General features: G+C 49.7%; 7 protein-coding genes across 12 annotated transcripts; 3 read left to right on the forward strand and 4 right to left on the reverse strand.

The window, feature by feature from the left end:
* The first annotated feature begins 1,478 nt into the window (after positions 1–1,478).
* Positions 1,479–10,700, forward strand: LOC121593948. 4 transcript variants are annotated; one of them, XM_041916748.1, is made up of 5 exons: positions 1,479–1,821; positions 5,333–7,195; positions 8,073–9,239; positions 9,436–9,743; positions 9,807–10,700. In XM_041916748.1, the coding sequence occupies exons 2-5, from the start codon at positions 5,348–5,350 to the stop codon at positions 10,405–10,407; spliced, it is 3,924 nt and encodes a 1,307-aa protein (XP_041772682.1). In that variant the 5' UTR covers positions 1,479–1,821; positions 5,333–5,347; the 3' UTR covers positions 10,408–10,700. The 4 variants fall into 4 exon arrangements, with proteins under 4 accessions (XP_041772682.1, XP_041772681.1, XP_041772684.1 ...); XM_041916747.1 differs by lacking the exon at positions 1,479–1,821 and adding an exon at positions 5,147–5,185; XM_041916750.1 differs by lacking the exon at positions 1,479–1,821 and adding an exon at positions 5,147–5,185 and having other exon boundaries at positions 9,042–9,239; positions 9,807–10,698.
* Positions 4,135–11,430, reverse strand: LOC121593959. Of its 3 annotated transcripts, none has more exons than XR_006004872.1 (3): positions 11,305–11,430; positions 4,741–5,012; positions 4,135–4,654 (listed from the first exon to the last, which is right to left on the reverse strand). XR_006004872.1 is itself a non-coding variant. In XM_041916764.1 (3 exons), the coding sequence occupies exons 1-3, from the start codon at positions 11,319–11,321 to the stop codon at positions 4,560–4,562; spliced, it is 333 nt and encodes a 110-aa protein (XP_041772698.1). In that variant the 5' UTR covers positions 11,322–11,430; the 3' UTR covers positions 4,135–4,559. The 3 variants fall into 3 exon arrangements, 1 of the variants encoding a protein (XP_041772698.1); XM_041916764.1 differs by having other exon boundaries at positions 4,792–5,012; XR_006004873.1 differs by lacking the exons at positions 4,135–4,654; positions 4,741–5,012 and adding an exon at positions 10,594–11,191.
* Positions 11,431–11,531: 101 nt separating this feature from the next.
* LOC121593958 lies at positions 11,532–12,260 on the forward strand. The gene is made up of 2 exons (XM_041916763.1): positions 11,532–11,776; positions 11,857–12,260. Exons 1-2 carry the CDS (start codon positions 11,600–11,602, stop codon positions 12,229–12,231), a joined length of 552 nt encoding a protein of 183 aa, XP_041772697.1. The 5' UTR covers positions 11,532–11,599; the 3' UTR covers positions 12,232–12,260.
* On the reverse strand, positions 12,256–13,543 carry LOC121593955 (probable tRNA N6-adenosine threonylcarbamoyltransferase). The gene is made up of 2 exons (XM_041916758.1): positions 13,305–13,543; positions 12,256–13,231 (listed from the first exon to the last, which is right to left on the reverse strand). The coding sequence occupies exons 1-2, from the start codon at positions 13,417–13,419 to the stop codon at positions 12,306–12,308; spliced, it is 1,041 nt and encodes a 346-aa protein (XP_041772692.1). The 5' UTR covers positions 13,420–13,543; the 3' UTR covers positions 12,256–12,305.
* Positions 13,544–13,781: 238 nt separating this feature from the next.
* On the reverse strand, positions 13,782–15,146 carry LOC121593954 (protein YIPF1). The gene is made up of 4 exons (XM_041916757.1): positions 14,910–15,146; positions 14,628–14,824; positions 14,251–14,559; positions 13,782–14,173 (listed from the first exon to the last, which is right to left on the reverse strand). The coding sequence occupies exons 1-4, from the start codon at positions 15,070–15,072 to the stop codon at positions 13,901–13,903; spliced, it is 942 nt and encodes a 313-aa protein (XP_041772691.1). The 5' UTR covers positions 15,073–15,146; the 3' UTR covers positions 13,782–13,900.
* Positions 15,147–15,304: 158 nt separating this feature from the next.
* Positions 15,305–17,432, reverse strand: LOC121593953 (uncharacterized protein C3orf38 homolog). Its single transcript, XM_041916756.1, has 2 exons — positions 16,725–17,432; positions 15,305–16,469 (listed from the first exon to the last, which is right to left on the reverse strand). The coding sequence occupies exons 1-2, from the start codon at positions 16,858–16,860 to the stop codon at positions 15,544–15,546; spliced, it is 1,062 nt and encodes a 353-aa protein (XP_041772690.1). The 5' UTR covers positions 16,861–17,432; the 3' UTR covers positions 15,305–15,543.
* A 315-nt stretch (positions 17,433–17,747) lies between these two features.
* Positions 17,748–21,388, forward strand: LOC121593950 (AFG3-like protein 2). The gene is made up of 6 exons (XM_041916751.1): positions 17,748–18,017; positions 18,108–18,278; positions 18,366–18,844; positions 18,916–19,009; positions 19,089–19,396; positions 19,479–21,388. The coding sequence occupies exons 2-6, from the start codon at positions 18,180–18,182 to the stop codon at positions 20,953–20,955; spliced, it is 2,457 nt and encodes an 818-aa protein (XP_041772685.1). The 5' UTR covers positions 17,748–18,017; positions 18,108–18,179; the 3' UTR covers positions 20,956–21,388.
* The last annotated feature ends 384 nt before the right edge of the window (positions 21,389–21,772 follow it).

Here is a 21,772-nt window from a genome sequence, read left to right on the forward strand (position 1 = left end):
CATTAATGTTTGATCGACTTTTTTCGGCTACGGACAGGATTTCGAGAGGGAGTTTTAGTATTTATGTTGTTGATGTATGTTTTACTCTTTTACTTACTAATTAGAAGGTTACTAACAAAGCTATACAGTTATCAACAACATTAAATTAATTTTATAAAAAATAAAAATCTGCTTTTCAATCGTAGAACAACATTTCAGCCATTTGTATAACAGAAATGACAAAAGGTCAATCAATAAATCTGTCATCAACTCACGGATCCGCGCGTACGCGTAAAATGCTTTCATCATTTCCTTTAAATCCCATTCCATTTCCAAGAAAAAGCCGCCATCGCTCTGTAGGTCAGTTTTGCCCGTTTCTGCCACGATCGACGAAATGCACGAAAGACTTCAATGGTAGCTAAAGCGCGAAACCCCAATTTGTTGAAGTCATCCGTTTCGTGCATCGGTCGGCCATCCGTTTCGGAAATGGCTCACGTCGTGCCCTCTTTCGCTCTCTCGCTCTCTCACTCTTTCTCTCACCGTGCGCGATGATTCATCCTACTGCACCTCCCGGGCCCGTTCGAGAGTGTGATCATGTAATCCTCAAACTGAACTGTTCACGCGGTCAACTTTTGTGGATTCGAGACACACAAACGCTATGCGCTAAAGACACAAAATGTAGCGTAATATCTACCACCACCACCCTTTTCCTTCACCATGTTCCCAATCGCCCCTAGCGCCAGCGTTCGATCGTAAGAGGCGTAGGTTTGTGTGTGTGTGAGTTGCGGCATGATGTCAATAAACCCGGCTCACCACCCAGCATTTCACGCTACAGGACCGCGCCGTCCCTTCGCATCCCCGACACGAAGGAATAAAGAAGCTGAACGTTAAGATCAACGCAACTTGCACCAATGGTAGTGAAAGAGAAAGTACTCTACCCCCATGTTCGATCTGAAATCTGAAGGCTGGTCGGCCGTGCTAACGATGGGCAAGATTTTTAGCTCATCCGGCAGGTCAAAGACTTCCACTATCATCAGCAATCCCGTGTATGTGTGTCTACGTTTGAGATCGTTTCCATACGATGGCTAAACGCAGCGGTTCTCCCCGTGCAGAAGTTTTCCTCACCCTCTCCCTCTCTCTCTCTCGCTCTTCCAAGCCCCGCTGACAAACCGATGTCAGTAGTTGCAGTCCGCTTTCTTCGGTTACGGTAATTTTTTACGGGAGTTTAATTTTTTTTTCATCGCTTTTTGGCTTCGGATGCGGATCTTGTAACCGGGTCTCGTCTGTACCGTCGCCTGCTGTTGTGCCGGAGCGGGACACAACGCTTTTCGAGGGGAGCGGGAGCGAACAGCGAACACACGATCGTCGTAGGTGTGGAGGAAGGTAAACAAACGCGTACCCTCCACTATTCGGCTTCGTGAGAGGCCACCCGGCGTTCCGTCGGCGGTGGGGTTCTATAAAACAATCCGGTTGCCGTTGGCCGAAGTCAGTTCGAGCTGTGCAGTTTAGCCGGAATGGTAGACCACATTCGGCAGTGAAAGCATACAGAGCGCTGAGTGTTGGGGATTAGTAGCTCTTGGTACTGGAGAGCACGTTTGGAGTGAACGGTTAAAATCGAAAGGCTAAACCGAATACGATACGAACGATCGCAAAAATAAAACAAACGAGAGTAGTGAGAGTTTGGTGTGCATCTTAAGCAAAAGTGAAAAAAAACAACGTCCTACGTCCCACACGCGGACGAGTGATCACAGTGAAGCGTCGCAAATTGTGGTGTAACAGTTTGCTGCATCTGTTATTAAGGCGTTGCCCAGTGGAACATCAGTGAAAAGAATTAACGGAAAGGTTAGTGACAGACAAAACCATCACACAAAATGCTTCAACGGTTGGGATTCCGTTCCGGTGACTTTCAGCGGGCTTTAAATTAACACTTTTCTGTAAATGCTAGTGCTGTTTCTATAACAAACAACGGAGCCCACACAAAGGGTTAAACATCATCTCGACGATGGGTTTGATTTTGGTAGGATGAAAAGAGAGGTGAAAGATGCATAACGGGAAAAAAGAGATTATGCTTTAAGAACAAGACGCCCGGTGGGATTAATGATCGTTTGACCCGTCAACAGTGAATGAAAGGGAAAGAGAATTCTTTGACTGCTAAGATGGTAGTTCTTATTAGAATGCGAGGGAAAGTTTTATGGCCCTTTGTGGTGCGCTTGCATGAGCAAAGGTGCAATGAACTTTAAATAATGGTTTAGCGTTCTTTGAAATGATCTTGTAAAGATTAAGAGAGTTATATGGTTTATACCCTTACTCAATAACGGATTATTTTACAATGAAAGTATTCTTGTTAAGAGATCGTAGGCCGACTCTATTTATTATCTCTGGCATCAGTAGATATTCCTAGGAATGCTAAGTAGATCTACATTAGATTTGATCTCATAATCTGTAAATTGTAAGATCCAAGCCTTGGATGTGTAAGATCGTCATCATTCGTTCATTCAATTAAATTGAATAAAACCAAAAATTGCTTTAGATTGGTCCATAAAATTTAAACTACTTCTTATATTACCAATCTGTGTCAAGCAGATTAGGAGATTTGCACAACTTCACTAATTGTGTTAATTATCCTAAATCCCCCTTATGCCATATTCATATTATATAATAAAGTTGAATAGTGCTGCCATCTACTAAAGGTAAAGGCGCCGTAAATTGCCAACCAGTCCATATGCAACGCCACCATCATCATCGCACTTTCATATCTGCCGGCGGTGCGAGAAAGTTTGGTAAACTACTGTTTATGGTTCCAGCAAGATTCCCGCCGTGAGCTCATTGTATGCAAATCGCTGATCCGATCCAAAACACTCACACTTTCATCGTACGCATACGCGGTTCTTTTCCCCATGCTTTTCGGAAGTAAGGGGGGTGGGGGGGGGGGAGGTGGACAATAAAACATCTCAGCCACACAGACAGCAGCTCAAAACAAAGACATTTCATCTTTCACGTAACTCCGCTTACACCCAACGTCTTGTTCAAAATAAGGCATGGCGAGTTTACCGATTAGAGCAGAAACGTTAGCTCCCATCCTGCTCGATTAGGCTGGGTAGAAAGAAAAGCGCTCGATCTTGGCAGCGGTGTGTGTCCTGCGCAGCCCGCATATTTCGTAATTGGTTATTTTGGCAGACCGTGTCTAGACACGCGGGTTCGCCAAACGCCAACCGCCCACGCGCCGGCAGCGGCAACGGTTGTACAACGAGACCATAACCAGTCACGGTAAACAAAACGGGTAAATTTCACTTTTCATATTCCCACCCTAAGATTTGCGAGTAAAATCTTGGTGCAAATAAAGACGCGACAACACTTGCACCCGCCCTCGAGGGTGGAAGTCTAACCTCCACAGGACCGCATCATATGGCGTTGGCCAGTTGAGAGCGGTACAAGACGATGGGACAAAAAAAGGAACTAACCACACAAAAAAAAACAGTGTGAAGGCAGACAAATTCGCCCAATCATCTGGTGTCGATGACGGTGGTGGTTTCTGCGTTGGTTGTGCGAATTATGCAACGACGCGACCTCATTTCTCTAGCGGTGACCACAACACAACAGCACACACACACACACACATACGATGACACATCTCACATGGTACCACTTTCGGTGAGCGGCGAAGGAACTACCTTCCTTATAGGGGGGACCGAGTCGGAAGTTGATTCGATCCGGTCGTTCATCTTTGTCGATATTTTTGACAATAAACGATCGTGATCGTTGTTAACGAAGTATCATTCAATTTCAGCAGCTTCAGAAATTTTAATTTGTGTTTGTTTTTTTTCTGGGTTGCATGAGTTCATTCATAATACGAATGTGCTTTTCTTTTCTTCACCGTCAAATGTAAACAGTTGATCTTTGCTGCAAAACGACAACACAAGATCGCTCCAGCTACAAGATAATAAGACACTTGCGCGAGTCATACTTTTTGCGAAAGTAAAAGTTTCCGTTTTTTCTGTGCTTCAACGTCTGTACGTTTCTGGCCCCTCCGTACAGCAACGGTTTAACGATTCTTCCTGTTTATACTTGTGTGATGCCATACTTTTTTTACTTTTTCCCTTTTCTTTCTTCACGCCGTTGACGATCAAATCAGTGAAACACTTTCGTCTTCTTTATATCGGGCCTGGCGCATTGTATGCTGGCTGTGGTGAAGTTTTGCTTCTCATCTTCACACACACACACACACACGCCCATTTCCCCCAGGTGCCGTTAAAAAGCCGGGCAAGGAAGTGAAACATTTTCGAGGCCAACCATTCCCGGTGTAAGATAGCTCGAGATGGATTTCGTAAGCCAAGCGAACCGAAACCGAGGGGAAGGTGAGGGGCGTTCACAAAGGGTAGAAAGGTTATTGTTTACCGTAGGTTTCAACAGGCACGAGCAAAGCCACCGAGATCGTCGGCAGTCGTTGGATGTTTCTTTGTGCTGGTTTTATGCAAAATTCAAACCATTTGCTTTGGTGGTTCACTTGCCCCGCCATTTCACCGCGTCGGTTCAGGCAAAGGGTGAAAGGAAATTACATCGTTTGTGGTACATCAGGGTCATCACGCTATTGTGACCCGCGGGGCGGTCGTGATGTGTACGTTGCACTTATTTCCGGGACTGCTCGACACTATTTGCCAGTCTTGACAAAGAGGTACTGAAAATAACGTTACAAAACTCCTTTAAAAAATTCTGTTTACTAAAGATCGACCACGATGATCGACAATGTCAAGTTCAACAAACATTTTTGAGAAATCATCGACACCCTCTAGGTGGATCGATGAGCTAACGTACACGCTTCCTTCGCTGCTTTTAAGCCTTTCTTCCAACGGTGCTCGGCCATACACTGCTTGACCGCAGGGCATTGGTGCAGACGATAATTCACACCGTTAACACCAACTGCGGGGCCGAATTTGACGCGACTTCCGAGCGATTGGATGCAGTCACTTTCGCCTTTTACACTGCTCGGCGTCTTACCGGCGTGGTTTCTACTCAAGCCACAGCTCCACCAGCCACTAAAATAAACAAAGAAACACAGGAAGGAGGAGGTTTAATGCATATTACCTCACGCGTTGTCAGTGAGCGATGCGGTCAGAGAGATGGAAAGGTTGTTAGGTAATCGTGGCTGGTAACCACAATAACAAAGTCACCATTGCAGCGGCGGGGGGTTATTTCGATGGTCAGATGGGTAATCATTTCTTTCCGCGGAAGTCATCCGGCGAATGTGGTGGCCAGTGGCACACACTATCCGGAAGCTCGGAAACAGTGCGTAATTGTATTTTTATTTTCTCTCTCTCTCTTCTCTTTTTGTCTCTTTCTGTGTGCTTGCCTTTAGAGCAGTGAAGCTAAAATGCGATTGATAGGAACCACAGCACTGCTGCTAGTGCTGTCAGCGGTTGCCGTCATCGGTGCTGACGAGTGGGGTTGGCTTCCGCTCGAGGATGGACTGCAGGGCGAGGAGAAGGTGCGCGAGAAGCGGCAGGACATCGGAGTGCTGCCCGCTTCCCAGCAAAACGTCACCGAGGTTAGCGACGAGGACATCCTGAAGTTCATCCTCGACAGCGGTCGGCAAGGGCGCAGCCTCGAAGGGTTCGACGAGGTGTACAGCGATCCGTCGGTGCAGGATGCCCTCCAGAATGCGGACGATGCGCAGGCACGGAACATCATCAAGGACAAGCTGTGTTCGCTCGGGCTGATGCAGTGCGACGGTCAAGGCGAATCGATCGAAGGCAAACGACCGTACTATCCGATCTACGCCCAGCAGCAACCGCCACGACCGAGACCCCCGGTACGAGGACCACCGCTACCGCCCCAACAGTACGCCCAGCGTCCTCCGCAGCCGCCACAGCAGCAAGCTTACCCACCCAAACCACAGCACCAGGGACCGTACGGACCACCGAAACCGATGCCCGTACCGAACCACGCGCAGCACAAGATCGGCTATGCCGGACCCCAGCAGCGTCCACCGTACAGTGGACCGCCGAACTCGTTCGCTGGCCCCAGTTACGCGTCGGCCTACCCATCGAAACCGCTCGGACCGATCTACGAGGGCGATACACCACCGTTCGAGTTCGAACCGATCGGAGCTGGCGAGAAGCTCTACGAGGGACCCCTCTCGAAGCCGGGACTTGTGCTAAACGAAGGACCGCTGGTAAAACCGGTAGAGCAGCACATTCACCACCACTACCACCACATCGACGGTGCGGCCGATTCGAAGACGGTTGTGGTGAACAATCCTGGCCCGGTGGGCGCTTCGGTACTGAGCGGTTCGGCCGTCGTTGGCGGATCCAGCTCGTCCAGCTTCAACAGCGGACTCTACTCGGCTGGCGGCGTTTACGGTGGCGCTCAGGGACTTTCGGGCGGTGGATTTTCCCCTCTCGCTGGGTCTGACTTTGATTACAAAGAGCTGAAGGGCGTTAACAACAACAATGGCTTCGGGCAGTCGGGAGTGTATGCCGCCCAGTCGAAGCCTGTGTTTGAGGGTTCGTCGTCTTCGTTCGGGCAGGGAAGCCAGAGCAGTCTGTACAACCAGGGACCGGCACAGTTTGGCAGCAATTCACTGTACAGTGGCGAGAGCTCCAGTACGTACCAGGGTGGCAATGGAGCGGGCTTCCATTCCTCCAATCCGGCGCTGTATAAGAAGGAGCTGAACGTTAAGGGACCGGCCGCTTCGAATGGTTTGGGCACGTACTCCGGCAATAGCTACAGCAAGTACAGTCAATACGCCAATGGACAGTATGCCGCGAACGGAGGACAGTTTGGCTCTAGCGGAGGACAGTTCGGAGCAAATGGAGGCCAGTTCGGAGCAAATGGAGGCCAGCAGTTCGGTGCAAATGGAGGCCAGCAGTTCGGTGCAAATGGAGGCCAGTTCGGTGCTAACGGTGGACAGTACAGTCAATTCGCCAACGGAAACGGTATTGAGGATTGCGTCTGTGTGCCGTACGATCAGTGCCCGGCGCAGGATGTGATCGGCCGCAAGGACGATCTGATTCTACCGCTGGACCCGCGTAATCTCAAGACGGACATTGAAGCGGCAGCTGATGAGGTGGTAATTACCGATGGAAATGGTACGATGACAGTGGTGCGCGTACCGAAGAATGCCACAGCGGAACCGGAAACGAAGACGAAGAAGATCAGCAAACGCGAGGCAGCGGAGGGCAAATCGAACGAGGCAAAGGATAAGGCCAGTATTGAACCGGTAAGTGTGATACAGTTTAATACTTGTGCTGATCTGGTACTGTTAACCAATACTACTACTACTGAATGCTCAAAATTCCATTTTAACCCCGTTCCGTTCGGCTCGCATTAAAAAAAAACCCACACGCACACACACACCCACAGAAAAACAAAATACTCAAACTACTCAAAGGCGCCTTGCCCACAACTAAACCCTAATCCTTAATGTCCTAACCTATCGTGTGCTGAGATCCCCTTAAAATCCCATGTCTAAGATGTCTGAGAATTGAGAGAGCGAAGAGAGATTTCCCGTTGTACGTGGCGATCAAGTACCAAGCTCGTACGATCAGGATGTTTGTTTGGTGATAGAAACCGGAAATCGGAAGCGATACTGACACCGCAGGGCTTGACTGTTGCCACCATTTAAGGCCACCAAATTGGCCCATCAAAAAAAAAACCACAGACGCTAGAATAATACACTGGAACGCAGACAAACTTTTGACTTCCAATAGAGAAGCTCCACGAACTTGGATGGCAATGGAACTATGGATGTCCGTTCCTTGGTCTGTATTTGCCAAAAAGGAAAGGAATTGAAACACAAACACAACCCTAAACGAAGATTCACACACACACACACATTAAAAACCCCCCTCGCAATACGCCACCTTTCTCCACTCATAGACGCCGTGCGGCACGGGTTGTTTAATGGGAAAACGCTTGCGCTTGCCTATTAACCGGTCGACGGAACGCCCTATGTTGTGAGCGTGCGTGCGCGTGTTGGTGGTATGTGTGAGCGTACGTGTATGTGCCAGCAATTGTCCGCAGTGTTTCCTAATCCTTTTCCCCCCAAATCACCCTTTGCCCTCTTTGTTCCTCTTCTCTCAACTGTATTGTTTTAGCGTTTGTTGGGTGGTGGTAACGGTGGAGACAAGAAGGTAGTGCCCACGTTTGGAGTATCGTTCGGTTTGCCGTACCCGACCGGCGGCTACCCGCTCAACCCGTACGGTCCTCACCCCGCCCCGAACCCTTACTTTGGATCGCTCAGTGCCAATGGCTTAAATCTGGGGCTGATCAACGTCAACCCGCTCCTGTCGCTGCAGGTGACAAAGGACGAGTACGGCGACAAGGTGCTGAAACCGTTGGTCAACCTGCACGTCACACCGACCGAAAACATTGTGCACAAGATTGGCGGGCTGCTGGCGGCCAAAAAGCAAAACATTTACCACGTGTTCAATCAGCACGAACACTACCACTCCCACCACGGCGGCTATCCGAGGCCGCCGCCAATCTACCATCCCCATCACGTGCACGGGCCGCCTCCACCGTACGTTGACGGGCCGATTCTTTCCCGCCCACCGCCGTTTGGCCACGGCCACGGCCATCCCGAGCTGATCTACACCAAGCCGCCCGGTCCGATTTACACCGGAGGTCCGGGAGGTTTTAATCGACCGCCTCCTCCACCGTTTGTTGGAGGTCAGCCACCGTTTGGGGGACCCGTTGGGCCCCACTTTGGACCACAGGTTGGGCCGGCGGGCGGCTTTGGCCCAGCTGGTTTTGGTGGTGGTCCCAGGCCTCCGTATTTCCGTGACGCTTCCTCGGTGGTGAAGAACGGCGAGGACACTGAGTACTACGACAATGTTGAGTTGGGTCGTAGCACGAACGTAACGTTTGCTGGTGAAAGTACGAACGCTTACCGGCCTGCCGGTAACTTCAAGTACCAGTCGGTATATCCGCAAAATGCGCCGAACAACATCAATGCGAACAGAGCTCAGTACGGTCGGCAGTACCAGAACTATAGGCACGAGATCAGCGAGCTACCTGCAGACCGATCTAACGCTGTACGACTTCCATCCTCCATTCCGACCCAGAGTGTGCCCACGCCGGCACCGGGCCACGCGCAGGGTAGCCCCACGATCAGCTTCCCAAGCAGCCGACGCAGACGCCGGGCCACGGACGTCAGTGTGCCGGAATCGCTGGAAGAAGGTCAAGAAACGGTAAAGCAAGTTGAAGAATCAGTTGCGGTTGAATCCTCTTCCGTACAGGAAAAATCTTTCTCCACCGAAAAGGTATGTAAATGCTTGGATGGAGGTGCAGTTTTGCTGACTTCTCTGAAGAAGCTTCTTCTACGCAGTCCAAACAGGATTAGGTCACATAGAACACAACACTACTACACTTCACACTTCAATAACGGATTAAGTCACGGGAAGCTTACCGGGCAAATGGATGAACTTTTCCACTCTTTTTGTTTCACAAATTTCACAGAGACAAGCGTACTACGGACCTCGCCCTGGTCAGCAGCAGCAGCAGTGCAGCGGTCGTCAGGTTTGCTGCCGTAAGCCCGTGTATCGCAATCCAGCGAGCCAGAATCTGGGCAAGTGTGGTGTACGAAACGCGCAAGGCATTAACGGCCGCATCAAGAACCCGGTGTACGTGGACGGTGATAGCGAGTTCGGCGAATACCCATGGCAGGTGGCAATCCTGAAGAAGGATCCCAAGGAATCGGTGTACGTGTGCGGTGGTACCTTGATCGACAATCTGTACATCATAACGGCGGCTCACTGTGTGAAAACGTAAGTAGATAAAACGCCTACCCAATCTGTTATATTTTAATGCCAATGCTTCTTCCATTACAGCTACAATGGATTTGATCTTCGTGTACGCCTCGGCGAATGGGACGTAAACCACGACGTTGAATTCTACCCATACATTGAGCGCGATATCATCTCGGTGCAGGTACACCCGGAATATTACGCCGGCACGCTTGACAACGATTTGGCCATTCTGAAGATGGATCGTCCGGTGGATCTTACCAGTGCGCCCCACATCGCGCCCGCCTGTCTGCCCGACAAGCATACCGATTTCTCCGGCCAACGTTGCTGGACCACCGGCTGGGGTAAGGACGCGTTCGGTGACTATGGCAAGTATCAGAACATCCTGAAGGAGGTGGACGTGCCGATTGTTAATCACTACCAGTGCCAGAACCAGCTGCGCCAGACGCGCCTCGGCTACACGTACAACCTGAACCAGGGCTTCATCTGCGCCGGCGGCGAGGAGGGCAAGGACGCGTGCAAGGGCGATGGTGGTGGTCCGCTGGTTTGCGAACGGAACGGCGTCTGGCAGGTGGTTGGTGTCGTGTCGTGGGGCATTGGCTGCGGCCAGGCGAATGTGCCCGGCGTGTACGTTAAGGTCGCCCACTACCTGGACTGGATCAATCAGGTTCGTGGTCGGTTCTAGGCGTGTAGGAGACCCACCCCATCCCAGATACGCCACACTATATTTATTGACCTACGCAGCGTAGTTTTGTAGAGCTTAGGGTACTATGAGCGAAACGGACGGCGAAACGATATAATATGTATTAACAGTCTACTTCTTCGGCTGGGGCAAGGCGCAAATGCGCAGACCAGCCGGAGTTACAGTGTACGATGCTATGTGCAGGCATTCGAGTGTGTGGAACGAGTTTTTTTTCGCGAGATTTATTGTGTATACCTAGCCGTAACGAAAATCGAGATTCTCGTGCATGAAATGAATAAATTATTCTATTTATTCTGTCTTTTGTAAATGACTGTGATTGAGTTTTCTATTACTGATGACAAGTATGGACTTTTTTCAGGTCAACTAGTATTGCGAGTTATTCATGGGCCAGGGCACTACTTGAACAGACGACTTACGCAAGCTTCACCTGTCTCATTCAGGTCAGAATCTAGCACCACTAGCAACTGCCAGTTAGTCTGACGAAACACACGTAACAAATGGACGGAGAAATTACATCCAAGTTGACCTACAGAAGATCAGTGTCTGTGTTTTCGAAACAGTTTCCGATGAAGTACTCAGAGAGCCAAGGAGGTGCTCCCTCAACACCACATCTAGTAACCGAACGAACCGCCAATCTGAGCCAAATGAGGGGCGCTCCCTTGTGAGGAGAGTAGGAAGTTTGTGTCTCTTAAAATACTCCCGAAATAGATTGGATTCTTTGATTGATCTGGCCACAGTCTCCTTTGTAGCACAGGCGGATCTAGAACTAAGTTCAAAACATACATCTATTGCAATACTTGCTTGGTTTTGAATGGTTTCTCTCTAGGATAAGCGGGAAACATTCAATACAACCATCGAAAATGTTTACCAAAAACTTACCATTGCCTTATGATCATTACATGTTCGGAATTTTCATACACCCTAAATCAATTACGTCACACTAGATTTACATAATTTTACACACAAATTAGATATCTACCACAGTCATCACCAGCTTTCCCAATACTGCGGACATTTTGAGGTTATGTTTCTACTTTGCTCGCAACTGTCAGTGCGTTATGTCGATGTATTGGTGGGAGCGCTTCTCCTTTACCTACCTGCGTTCTACACACGTAAAGTCAGAGAAACGTAAACACGCCGTTTGCATAACATACGGAACACTTCCCGTGAAAGGATGGCCACGATAAAGTACATTGGCCGGACAACGGATTTCCGCGGCAAAACGCTGTGGGAAATTGTGGGAAATCTGAAGAACTTTGGTGTTGGACGGATCGTCGTGAGGAGCATGTTCGAACGATACCCGGAACCGAGCTTCATGAAAATAGTGAAAGTCGAAGCACTGCCTAACGAGGTAGGATTTGTTTTGGGTGATCCATCGTTTCCACGCAGCGTTTCGTTATGACCCAATCGCCTCTGCTTAATTCTTAACAGGAACCGGCCCGAAAGGTGCGCGTCACGGTGGAGAAAACGTTCCGAGGTCAAAAAAGCCCCAACTTGGTACAGATCGAAAGTGTGTCCTACAAGGCGGACTACCGGCTGCTGTCAAAACACGAGGAAGCATCGTACTGCAAGCTGGTCGACCGGGCGGAAAAGATATTCCCGCGCGAGATCGATCTACCGCCACTGTTGCAAGAGTTCATTGCGCGCGAGACGGGTAAACCTGCGCCGAAAGTTCCGATCAAGCTAAAGGCCGGCCGGGAAAGCAGGTACCGCGTGGCGCAGGAAGGCGAACAGCCAACGGTTGAGGTTGCAATGAACATCGGCAAACCGGCCAGCCCAAGTCTGTACGCCGGCTGTGAACTGTAACGTGCATTGAAATATAGTCTCTAATCAAGCTCATAAGCAATCCGTTTATTCGAACAAGAAATTATCGTCGTTGATCAATCATCACGCCACGTGACTTCCACCTCGTCCGTCCGGAAGCGCTGCGTAATGGTCGCATCGTTCCACGCCATGCGCGATCCGCTGCGGAACATTTCCCAGCCGGCGTGCGCTATCATCACACCGTTGTCGATACAGAACCGTTCGTCGGTCGCAAATAGCTTGGCACCGCGCTCCTCGCACATTATGCCCATCATCTCCTGCAGGCGCACGTTGCATCCAACGCCACCGACTATGAGCACCTCGGCCGAGCCGGTATGCGCCATGGCACGTTCGGTCGTTTCCACCAGCATCGCAAACAGCGTCTCCTGCAGCGAGAAGCACAGATCCTCATCGGTCCATTTTTCCTCCTCCGTTGCCTTGGTTTGCATTTTCTGCTGCTTCCTCTTCGGGCGTGCCTTCTGCTCCAGGAACGACAGTATGCCCGAGAAGCTCATGTCCATACCCTTGACCGAGTACGGCAGCGGGACATAGTTTTTGCCCTTCTTCGCCATCTGCTCAATGTTGTATCCCGGGCTCGGGTCATTCGAAAGATGGATGATGCGTGCAAATCGATCCAAACAGTTGCCGATCGCAATGTCGATCGTTTCGCCGAAAATGCGGTACCGTTTGCAGGCGTACGAAATGATTTGCGTGTTGCCGCCGCTCACGTACAGTACGGTGGGATTAACGGCTTTCGTTATCAGCCGGCCCATCTCGATGTGCCCGATGCAATGGTTCACCCCCAGTATCGGTTTGTTCCAGATTTGCGCTATCGTTCTAGCGACGATGGCCACCGCTAGTAGGGGCGGTGCCATACCGGGACCTTTCGTGTAGCACACGACATCGATCTCGTCGGGCGCTATGCCCGACACGTCCAACGCTCGCTTCAGTATGTCCAGCACCCGGGACCGGTGATGCTGCGCCGTTTCTTTCGGTAGAAAACCTGGAAAGCAATGAAATGGGAACGTTAATATTAAATATTTCATTTTGAATAGTGCAAAATAATATGCCAATACCTTCACCGGGCGGGGTGATGTACGTTTCACGCTCGTTCGCCAACACTTCGCCATCCCGGACGATTCCGACGCCAATTTTGTTGGCACTACCTTCGAATCCGATCGCGATCACCATTTTGATAAGCTTAAATACAATGATTTGTATACAAAAAAACACTAAAAATATCGCTGATTATTAGCGATTGGCAAAAAAAACGAGTTGTTCCTTTCAGCAAATGCAAAAGCACACACACTGACAATTGAAAGTAAACAAGCAATCGCAATGACAGCAGGCCAGAGCCGCGGCTAGTTTTATTTTTAAATTCCTTCATTGCCCACCAAAACATTATCAAGTTGGCCGTTTTTCACCATTTTTAGTTTATTTTTTTAAGTGGATTAACTTTTTTGTATAAGAATTGTTTGCTTGAAAAATAGATGAGCAAATTAATACATTTCTTTCCATTCTCTAAGCTCCCAAGGTCAGTGATAAGATTCAAATTCGTCGGTAGGAGCTTCTTATGCCTAAGCAATTTATTTAATTACATCTTGAATATCTAATTTTTCGTAAGCATTCCAACAATCAGCATATTATCCTAAGCACAACGTGAATCCTCGCATTAAGCACTCTTGCTGTGCATCGTCGCGTTGACTACCACGCTGGTGGTAACTTTGTGCAGCGATGGCGTTACCTCCGCAGGCGTTTCTACATCCGGAGCGTGGAAAAAGTAAAGCATAAAACCGGCCGCCAGTGCAAAATGTGCCAGTTCGATCGCGAGCACGATGAGAATCGAATACCTTGACTTTCTCACTGCCGGCATCAGGATTGTTAGCAGCGCAAATCCGGACAGAAATGCACCGGTGATGACCAGCAGCCACTGAAACAGTGAAACCTGGGGAAAAGGTAGGAAAAGAAATGTTTCATTCAAAGCAATCAGTTCACTTTCCCAACGTTCCCCTCCCTACCGACCTGTATGGTCCAGAGTACGGACACTGGAATGTAGATTGCTAGCGAGTAGCCATAAACGCAGACCAGCGATAGCAGGCTCGGTGTGGTAGGCTCAATCGCTACCTGCTCCTCCTCATCCTCCTCAATGTTTAGCTCGATCCCACGCACACTCCACTGCAGGAAGGCCCACAGTGCGGCGGGAACCAGCAGCGCGTACGTGATGATGGCGGTGGCCGAATAAGACACCAGATGGAAATTGTACCGCCACTGATGATTTCCTGTATTTTGCAGATAGCTTGCCATGTTGCCTGAAATGGCGATGGTGAAAATCTGCCGCACAAATAAGCCAGTAAATAAAGAGGGTTGACAAACGTGCCCCAACGCATTACCCAACGTACCAACGTCAGCACAATCCAGATCGGTCCATACAAATCCGGATTCGTGGCAATGTTTAGCTTCAGGTAGTTTACGGGCGCCCGTTTCGGAATCATCGAGGTGGCAATCCGGTCCACCACGATCATGGTGTCAACGTTGAAAAACTGTTGATAGTACTCGAGGCTGAAAATCGAGCGGCCTGGCTTCGCCGTGGTAGTGCCTGTATTGTGTGAGACAATGTTATCGATTCATTAGCCGACGTGCGAGGGCAATTGGATGTGCCGCGTAGGAGAGACAAGACCTACCCGTCGGAGTTCCATCCTGGTCTGCTGACGACGACGGTTCGTCGGGACTGTGGAATGATCGTTGTGGTGAATTAATGTTGATTTGTGCACTTCCGCTTCCGCTGGCTTCGTTCATCAGCGGAAACTCTTTGAACGACAACAAATCTTCCACGGTTCCGTCCATTTTCACTACGGCGACGGAAAATGTAAATAATGTTTGCCCGTTTGCTGTGTTGGTGAATCTCTGCTCACGAACGTCAGATTTGACAGTTCCGCTCCATCGCGAATTCATCGCCGACAGCTAGCCATTTGTTTACCGTTTGATAATTTTGATTTATGCTCGCGCCTTTCTTGCACGGATAAAAATCGCAGTAAATAAACACTTACATCTTAAACACTTTTTTACAAACTCTGTTCATCTAAAATAAAGCGAAGCGCTTTATCCAAAATACATTTATTGTTAAAATTTTGACCTATATCTACAACGTTCTTAACTAATGTAAGGCACCTGTCGCTATTGGACACATTGAAGAACATCCTTCGTACGGTATGTCTAGAAATCCAAATTTTCCGATACTAAACCGGAAAGCCACATTTTGCATACCGTTGAGACGTGAGGAGCATTCACTCCTCCACCAACGCCCCACGCACACCTCTACACAATGTCCATCGTGAGCGGTATCATAAGACAGTTGTTGAGCATTTTACTGTTTGCCAGCGCGGGCAGATTGTCCACCTTTTTGTACCGTATGTACAGCTTCAGCATCCGTATCTTCCAGTTGTTGTTCTCCATCGGGTCGCGCCTCAGCCCGATCAGCGTTTCGAACTCGCCCAAACACACGAACCGGCCCTCCGGTCCCGGCTGGTTGTTGTACACGACGCCGCACGACAGTGCCAGCACGCCCGACTCCATTATCCGCCCCTGGCAGCCATCGAACATGATGTTCGGCACCAGCTGAAAGCTGTACTGGAACTTGAGGCTCAGTATCAGGTTGATGATGTCTTGCGGACCGCACACCTGCTCCGTGCCCTGCTGGGTTTCGCTGATCTCCAGCATCACGGTACAGTTGGCATCGTGCCAGAATGCGCTCTCGTCCAGCGAGTTGCGGTTCCACTTGAGAAAGAACCAGACGGTGTAGTCGAGCGCGAGCAGATTCACCGGGTACTGCTCGAGCCCGGGCGGTTCCGTGTCCGAATCGTCCCCGGGGCCGTTTGTGTTTTCGCTGAAAAACACTCCGTTCGAGGAGGCCGCTAGTGCGTTATAGTTATCGATATGGTTTTGCAGCGTGGTGCCACTGGAACAGCTCGAGTCGGCAGAGGTGGATGGAAATGCGTACGGTGCGGAGGACGACGGACCGGGGATGTCGCTGGACGATGGCACGTACCCTGCGTCAGTGGAACCGCCGTACTTCCTTCTCCACAGCTGCAAACAGTGCTCGATCAGTATGGCTTTCGAGCTGTCCGGCGGTACGCTAATGCTGTAGCTTTGCAGGTATTTGTAGAGGTACTCCGACTTGACGATATTCTTTGCCAACAGCGTTCCCGCATCGCGACAATGTTCCATCATTACGTTTAACGATTCTGCAATGAAAGCAACGATAAATGCTTAAATCGATATGTTTCAATGCAATGCTGCACATTGCTTATCGTGCCCGAGCAATTGGTTGGATTTAAGTACTGGCCAATTCTGTTTAATTATTCTGCAAATCCCCCCAATCGCCATAAATCATACGAACTGCCACTCATGCTCCATCCGATTGATAGATAAGCGAGATATCATAGCAGTGCGGCCCACCAACCATTCCACTCTCACCCCCTTTCCCTTCCATAACATACTTTCCAACGTGATCTCTTTGATGGAGTTCTTCGAGATGATGTTCCCAATCGCAAGCGTCACCTTGCGCACCTCCGGATCGACTTGCGTGAAGAAGTCGGCAATGCCGTTGCGCTCGTGTTCCGCCGATATCACCATTCTCTCGGTGGAAGGGACGGTTTCAAACGGGTTACTTCCGGTTCCTCTGGTTCGGCGGTTCGCACTTTCTCACCCGTTTGTTCAATCTCACTCTGTCTCTCTCCCTCTCCCACTTTCGGTACCTCCAACCACCCGGCTTTACACAGGTACACAGGCTTGATGAAGCGCGCAGAACAAAACGACAAACAACAATCACAGGAGTCCCTGCCCAACGCGGAAGCGTTTGTAAAACTAGTTTTGGGGGGGATTTTCGTAGCTGATCCGGGTGTGGCGTAGGACGGTGATGGATGGTGGCTCTTCAGTAACAAAACACGGTCGTTATGCGGAGCCCACTAGTTTCGCCTTGTGGCTCCCGCATTTCGCAGGCTCTTTTTACTATTCCTCTTTGCATGCTGCTTCGTAACATATGACTGAAAAATAACATCGCCTCGGCAGTGTTGCCGATTTGTGTAATTAAAGTTTGAAACGTTTTCATGGAAGGGGGTATAAATTAAATTAAATTATAAATTTTTATTCAATAATTGTAAAAGGATGTCAGAAAATAGTGTAATTATACAAAAGAGGATACAAATCATAGCCTATTAACACTGAAAACCTTGTTTAGGCAACAACCATTAATTCTTTCAACAGAGGCGAATGATGCCAATCGGCTCCAATTATCTATAAAAATAAACAAAAATAAAATATTTCAACAATACTTTTAACTTAATAAAAAATGATAAAAACTGTGCAAATAGAGAAGGTACCAGTTTTTTATTTCATAAATTCTTATTGCATCTTGCAAAAACTTTTTTTTTCTTGTTAATTGCTACCTGGGAAGTTAGCCGGCTGTCAACGGCAAGCAATGACACACACACATACGCCGACATCTGTCACGAAGATACAGCTGTGTAGACAGGTACATTTACACGGTGCGTTCTTGTGTGCAGCAGTGAAGTTGCACCAACAAACAAGACTTAAATAACTTATATTGCATCATTTTGAATTTCACAAAAGTTATAAATTGCCTCTAATTCGGTTTCACTACATTCTTCAACTCGAAAACTTACAAAATCAGTAAAAATAGTGAAATACAAACCACTTCTCGGCACCAAATACGCTCCGTGTAGAACCACCCTAACAATTTTCATCACCCTCCTCACACGCACCAGAAACTTGTAAGCTGAATTTCGTCAACACACGCAGTGCAAGAGGAATTGCGAAGATTGTGTAATAAAGTGTATTATGGTTTATCGTACTTTTCCGAGGTTTGCCTAAACGATTGTGACCCTGCATGAGTGCGCTAATAGTGTAGAGCAACCCGTAGCAACCGCAGAAAGATGGCATACCGTGTCCTGACGACGGCCAAAAAGCTCGAATCCGTGCTGGTCGGGCTGAACAGACCGCACCGTACTGTGAACGGGCCCGACTGTGAACAGGTAGAACGGGAAAGTGGTAGAGGAGTGAATGCACTAACGCTTTCGTGCGAGCGTTCAATTAAAAACACCTTCCTTCCTTCCAAACAGATCATTCGCAGCCTAAGCTACCTGCAGTCGAGAAGCAACAAAACGTGGAACGAGTTCCTGCACCGCATACAGGTGTTCTGCGAGAAGCCACCGAAAGGGTTCGAGAAGTACTTCAAACCACCCGGCGCCGCTAGCGCACAGCAGGCGAAGCAGGCCAACAAGGCAGGTGAAAGTGGGACCAGCAAAGATGGCAGCAGCAGCAGTGCGGCCGAACAGTCCGCCAGCCAGTCGAACACACCGCCCGGTGCAACGTCACGCAAGAACGACTGGAATCTGGGCATGTTTTCGCCACAGCCGGCCCGAGGCAAGGGTGGATCCAGCGGCAGTGGCGGTTCCGGCCGACCCATCGGCGGCGGTGAAGAGGGCGATAAGGAGAAGATGCTGATGTTTGGTGCGCTGGCCGGTGTGGCATTGATATCGGCGATCGCTTTCTTCGAAATGGGATACAAAGAAATTGCGTGGAAGGAATTCGTGAACAAGTACGTTTCCGCGCGAGGTAGATGATTTCTTTGCGGATTTGTAATTGTAAAGTATGTTTACCCCATTCCAGCTACCTCGCTCGCGGTATCGTCGACAAGCTGGAAGTGGTTAACAAAAAATGGGTCCGCGTTAAGCTAACGCCCGGCAATGCTACAGACTCATCGGTACGGAACCAAAACCAAAACTCAAAAGGCAGGAACACTAACGGTACACCATACTCTTTTCTACCGCTCCATTTTGTAGGGCATTCTCTGGTTCAACATTGGCAGCGTGGACTCGTTCGAGCGCAACCTGGAGAGTGTGCAGACGGACATGAACATCGAGCCGGTCAACTTTGTGCCGGTCATCTATCGGAGCGAGCTGGAAGCGTCCAGCTTAACGGGTCTACTGCCGACACTGCTCATCATCGGGTTCCTCGTCTACATGATGCGCCGCTCGTCCGAGATGATGGGTGGTGGTCGGGGCGGACGCCGCGGTGGAGGTTTGTTTGGTGGCGTCATGCAATCGACCGCCAAGCTAATCAATGCTAATGAAATCAACGTCGGATTCAAGTAGGAGGAAGCTTAATAGGATGATGAAATTCTTGATCAATTCTAATGGTGGACTCTCTTACCCTCTCCCTCACTCTTTTAGGGATGTGGCCGGCTGCGAGGAGGCCAAGATCGAAATTATGGAGTTTGTCAACTTCCTCAAAAACCCCCAGCAATACATCGATCTCGGTGCCAAGATTCCCAAGGGCGCCATGCTGACCGGACCGCCCGGTACGGGTAAAACGCTGCTTGCGAAGGCCACGGCAGGGGAAGCGAACGTACCCTTCATTACCGTGTCCGGGTCGGAGTTTTTGGAAATGTTTGTCGGCGTGGGACCGTCGCGCGTACGCGACATGTTCGCCATGGCCCGCAAGAACGCGCCGTGCATTCTCTTCATCGACGAAATCGATGCGGTCGGACGAAAGCGCGGCGGTAAAAGCTTCGGCGGCCACTCGGAGCAGGAGAACACACTGAACCAGCTGCTGGTGGAGATGGACGGGTTCAACACGACCACGAATGTGGTCGTGCTGGCCGCCACCAACCGGGTGGACATCCTCGACAAGGCGCTGCTGCGACCGGGCCGCTTCGATCGGCAGATCTACGTGCCCGCCCCGGACATTAAGGGGCGTGCTTCCATTTTCAAAGTGCATTTGGGCCCGCTCAAGACCGACCTGGACAAGACGGATCTGGCCCGCAAGATGGCCGCCCTGACGCCCGGCTTCACCGGGGCGGACATCGCGAACGTCTGTAACGAGGCCGCCCTGATTGCGGCGCGCGATCTGAACGAATCGATCGTGATGAAGCACTTCGAGCAGGCAATCGAGCGCGTGATCGCGGGCATGGAGAAGAAAACGAACGTGCTGTCGCCGGAGGAGAAGCGCACGGTGGCGTACCACGAGGCGGGCCATGCCGTGTGCGGCTGGTTCCTCGAGCACTCCGATCCGCTGCTGAAGGTGTCGATTATTCCACGCGGCAAGGGTCTCGGGTACGCCCAGTACCTGCCGAAGGATCAGTACCTGCTGACGACGGAGCAGCTATACGATCGCATGTGCATGACGCTCGGGGGCCGCGTGTCGGAGGAGATCTTCTTCGAGCGCATCACGACCGGTGCGCAGGACGATCTGAAGAAAATCACCGACAGTGCGTACGCGCAGATTACGCGCTTCGGCATGAACAAGAAGGTGGGCAACGTGAGCTTCGACAGCTCGCAGCCGGGCGATCCGATGTTCGCGAAACCGTACTCGGAACAGACGGCCCAAATCATCGATGAGGAGGTGCGCGCCCTGATAGACCGAGCGTACGTGCGAACGAAAGCGCTGCTGACGAAGCACCGGGCCGACGTGGAGAAGGTGGCGGAGCGTTTGCTCAAGAACGAAATTCTCAGCCGCGACGACATGATCGAGCTGCTCGGCAAGCGCCCATTCCCGGAGAAGTCGACGTACGAGGAGTTCGTGGAGGGTACGGGCTCGTTCGAGGAGGACACCACGCTGCCGGACGGGCTGGCCAGCTGGAACAAGGAGAAGGGCCAGGAGAAGGAGCCCAGCGCAAAGGACGACGATGGCGGCAAGGTGAAGGCATAAAAATCGATCGAGAGCGTCATTGTTGTTTAGTTGATCAAGAGAAAAGTTACTGAATGTGTTCCACTAATGCCACGAAGAGGAAAATAAAAGCTACACACGAGCGACACATGCTGCGAGCCACACACGCGTAAAGAGTTCGCAAGTCACTTTCGTTTCGCCCCATCCGTGGGTTGGTATTTGCAGCAACAGTATGAAATATTACGATTTTTGAGGCGCTTATAGAATTAGCTGACGCGAGTGGAAAGGCATATGATGATGCTACATGCACAAACAGTAAATGATGAATGTTGTAGGACCCAGCCAAACAAGCAACATTGACCCGGGATAGTCAAAGCAAGCATTGTGGTATGAACTTGTATTTGTACTTACATGTTACCCCCCGTGCGGTTTTAACACGATCTTCACACTTCATCAAATAAATTGGATAGTTGAATTGATTTTTATTCGTTTCAAAATTTCACCCTAAGTAGTCCCATAGGGACACACGCATAGATAAAAAGGAAAAAAACCGACTTATTTTTTGTAAGATTACGGAATTATCTTTAGATACGTAAAATGACACATGCCTAAACCGCATATGATAACTGATTAAGATAAACATTCATTTAAATACTTTTTATCGAATAGATTAGTAAAACATTAAAAAACATTCTTTAAATTTAAAAACAGGAAAAATGTACTCACAAAATGAACGGGTCGCACTGCTCTTAATGTTCTTGGCAAGGGTGTCGAACATCAAACATACAATAGTGAAGCGGCATTTCTAGAAAGTAAGCCGTTGCCTCATAGTTTCATGCCGAGTGTGTTAGTGTGAGAT

This window comes from Anopheles merus, chromosome 2L (genome assembly GCF_017562075.2).
Source record: "Anopheles merus strain MAF chromosome 2L, AmerM5.1, whole genome shotgun sequence".
Classification (NCBI taxonomy): domain Eukaryota; kingdom Metazoa; phylum Arthropoda; class Insecta; order Diptera; family Culicidae; genus Anopheles; species Anopheles merus.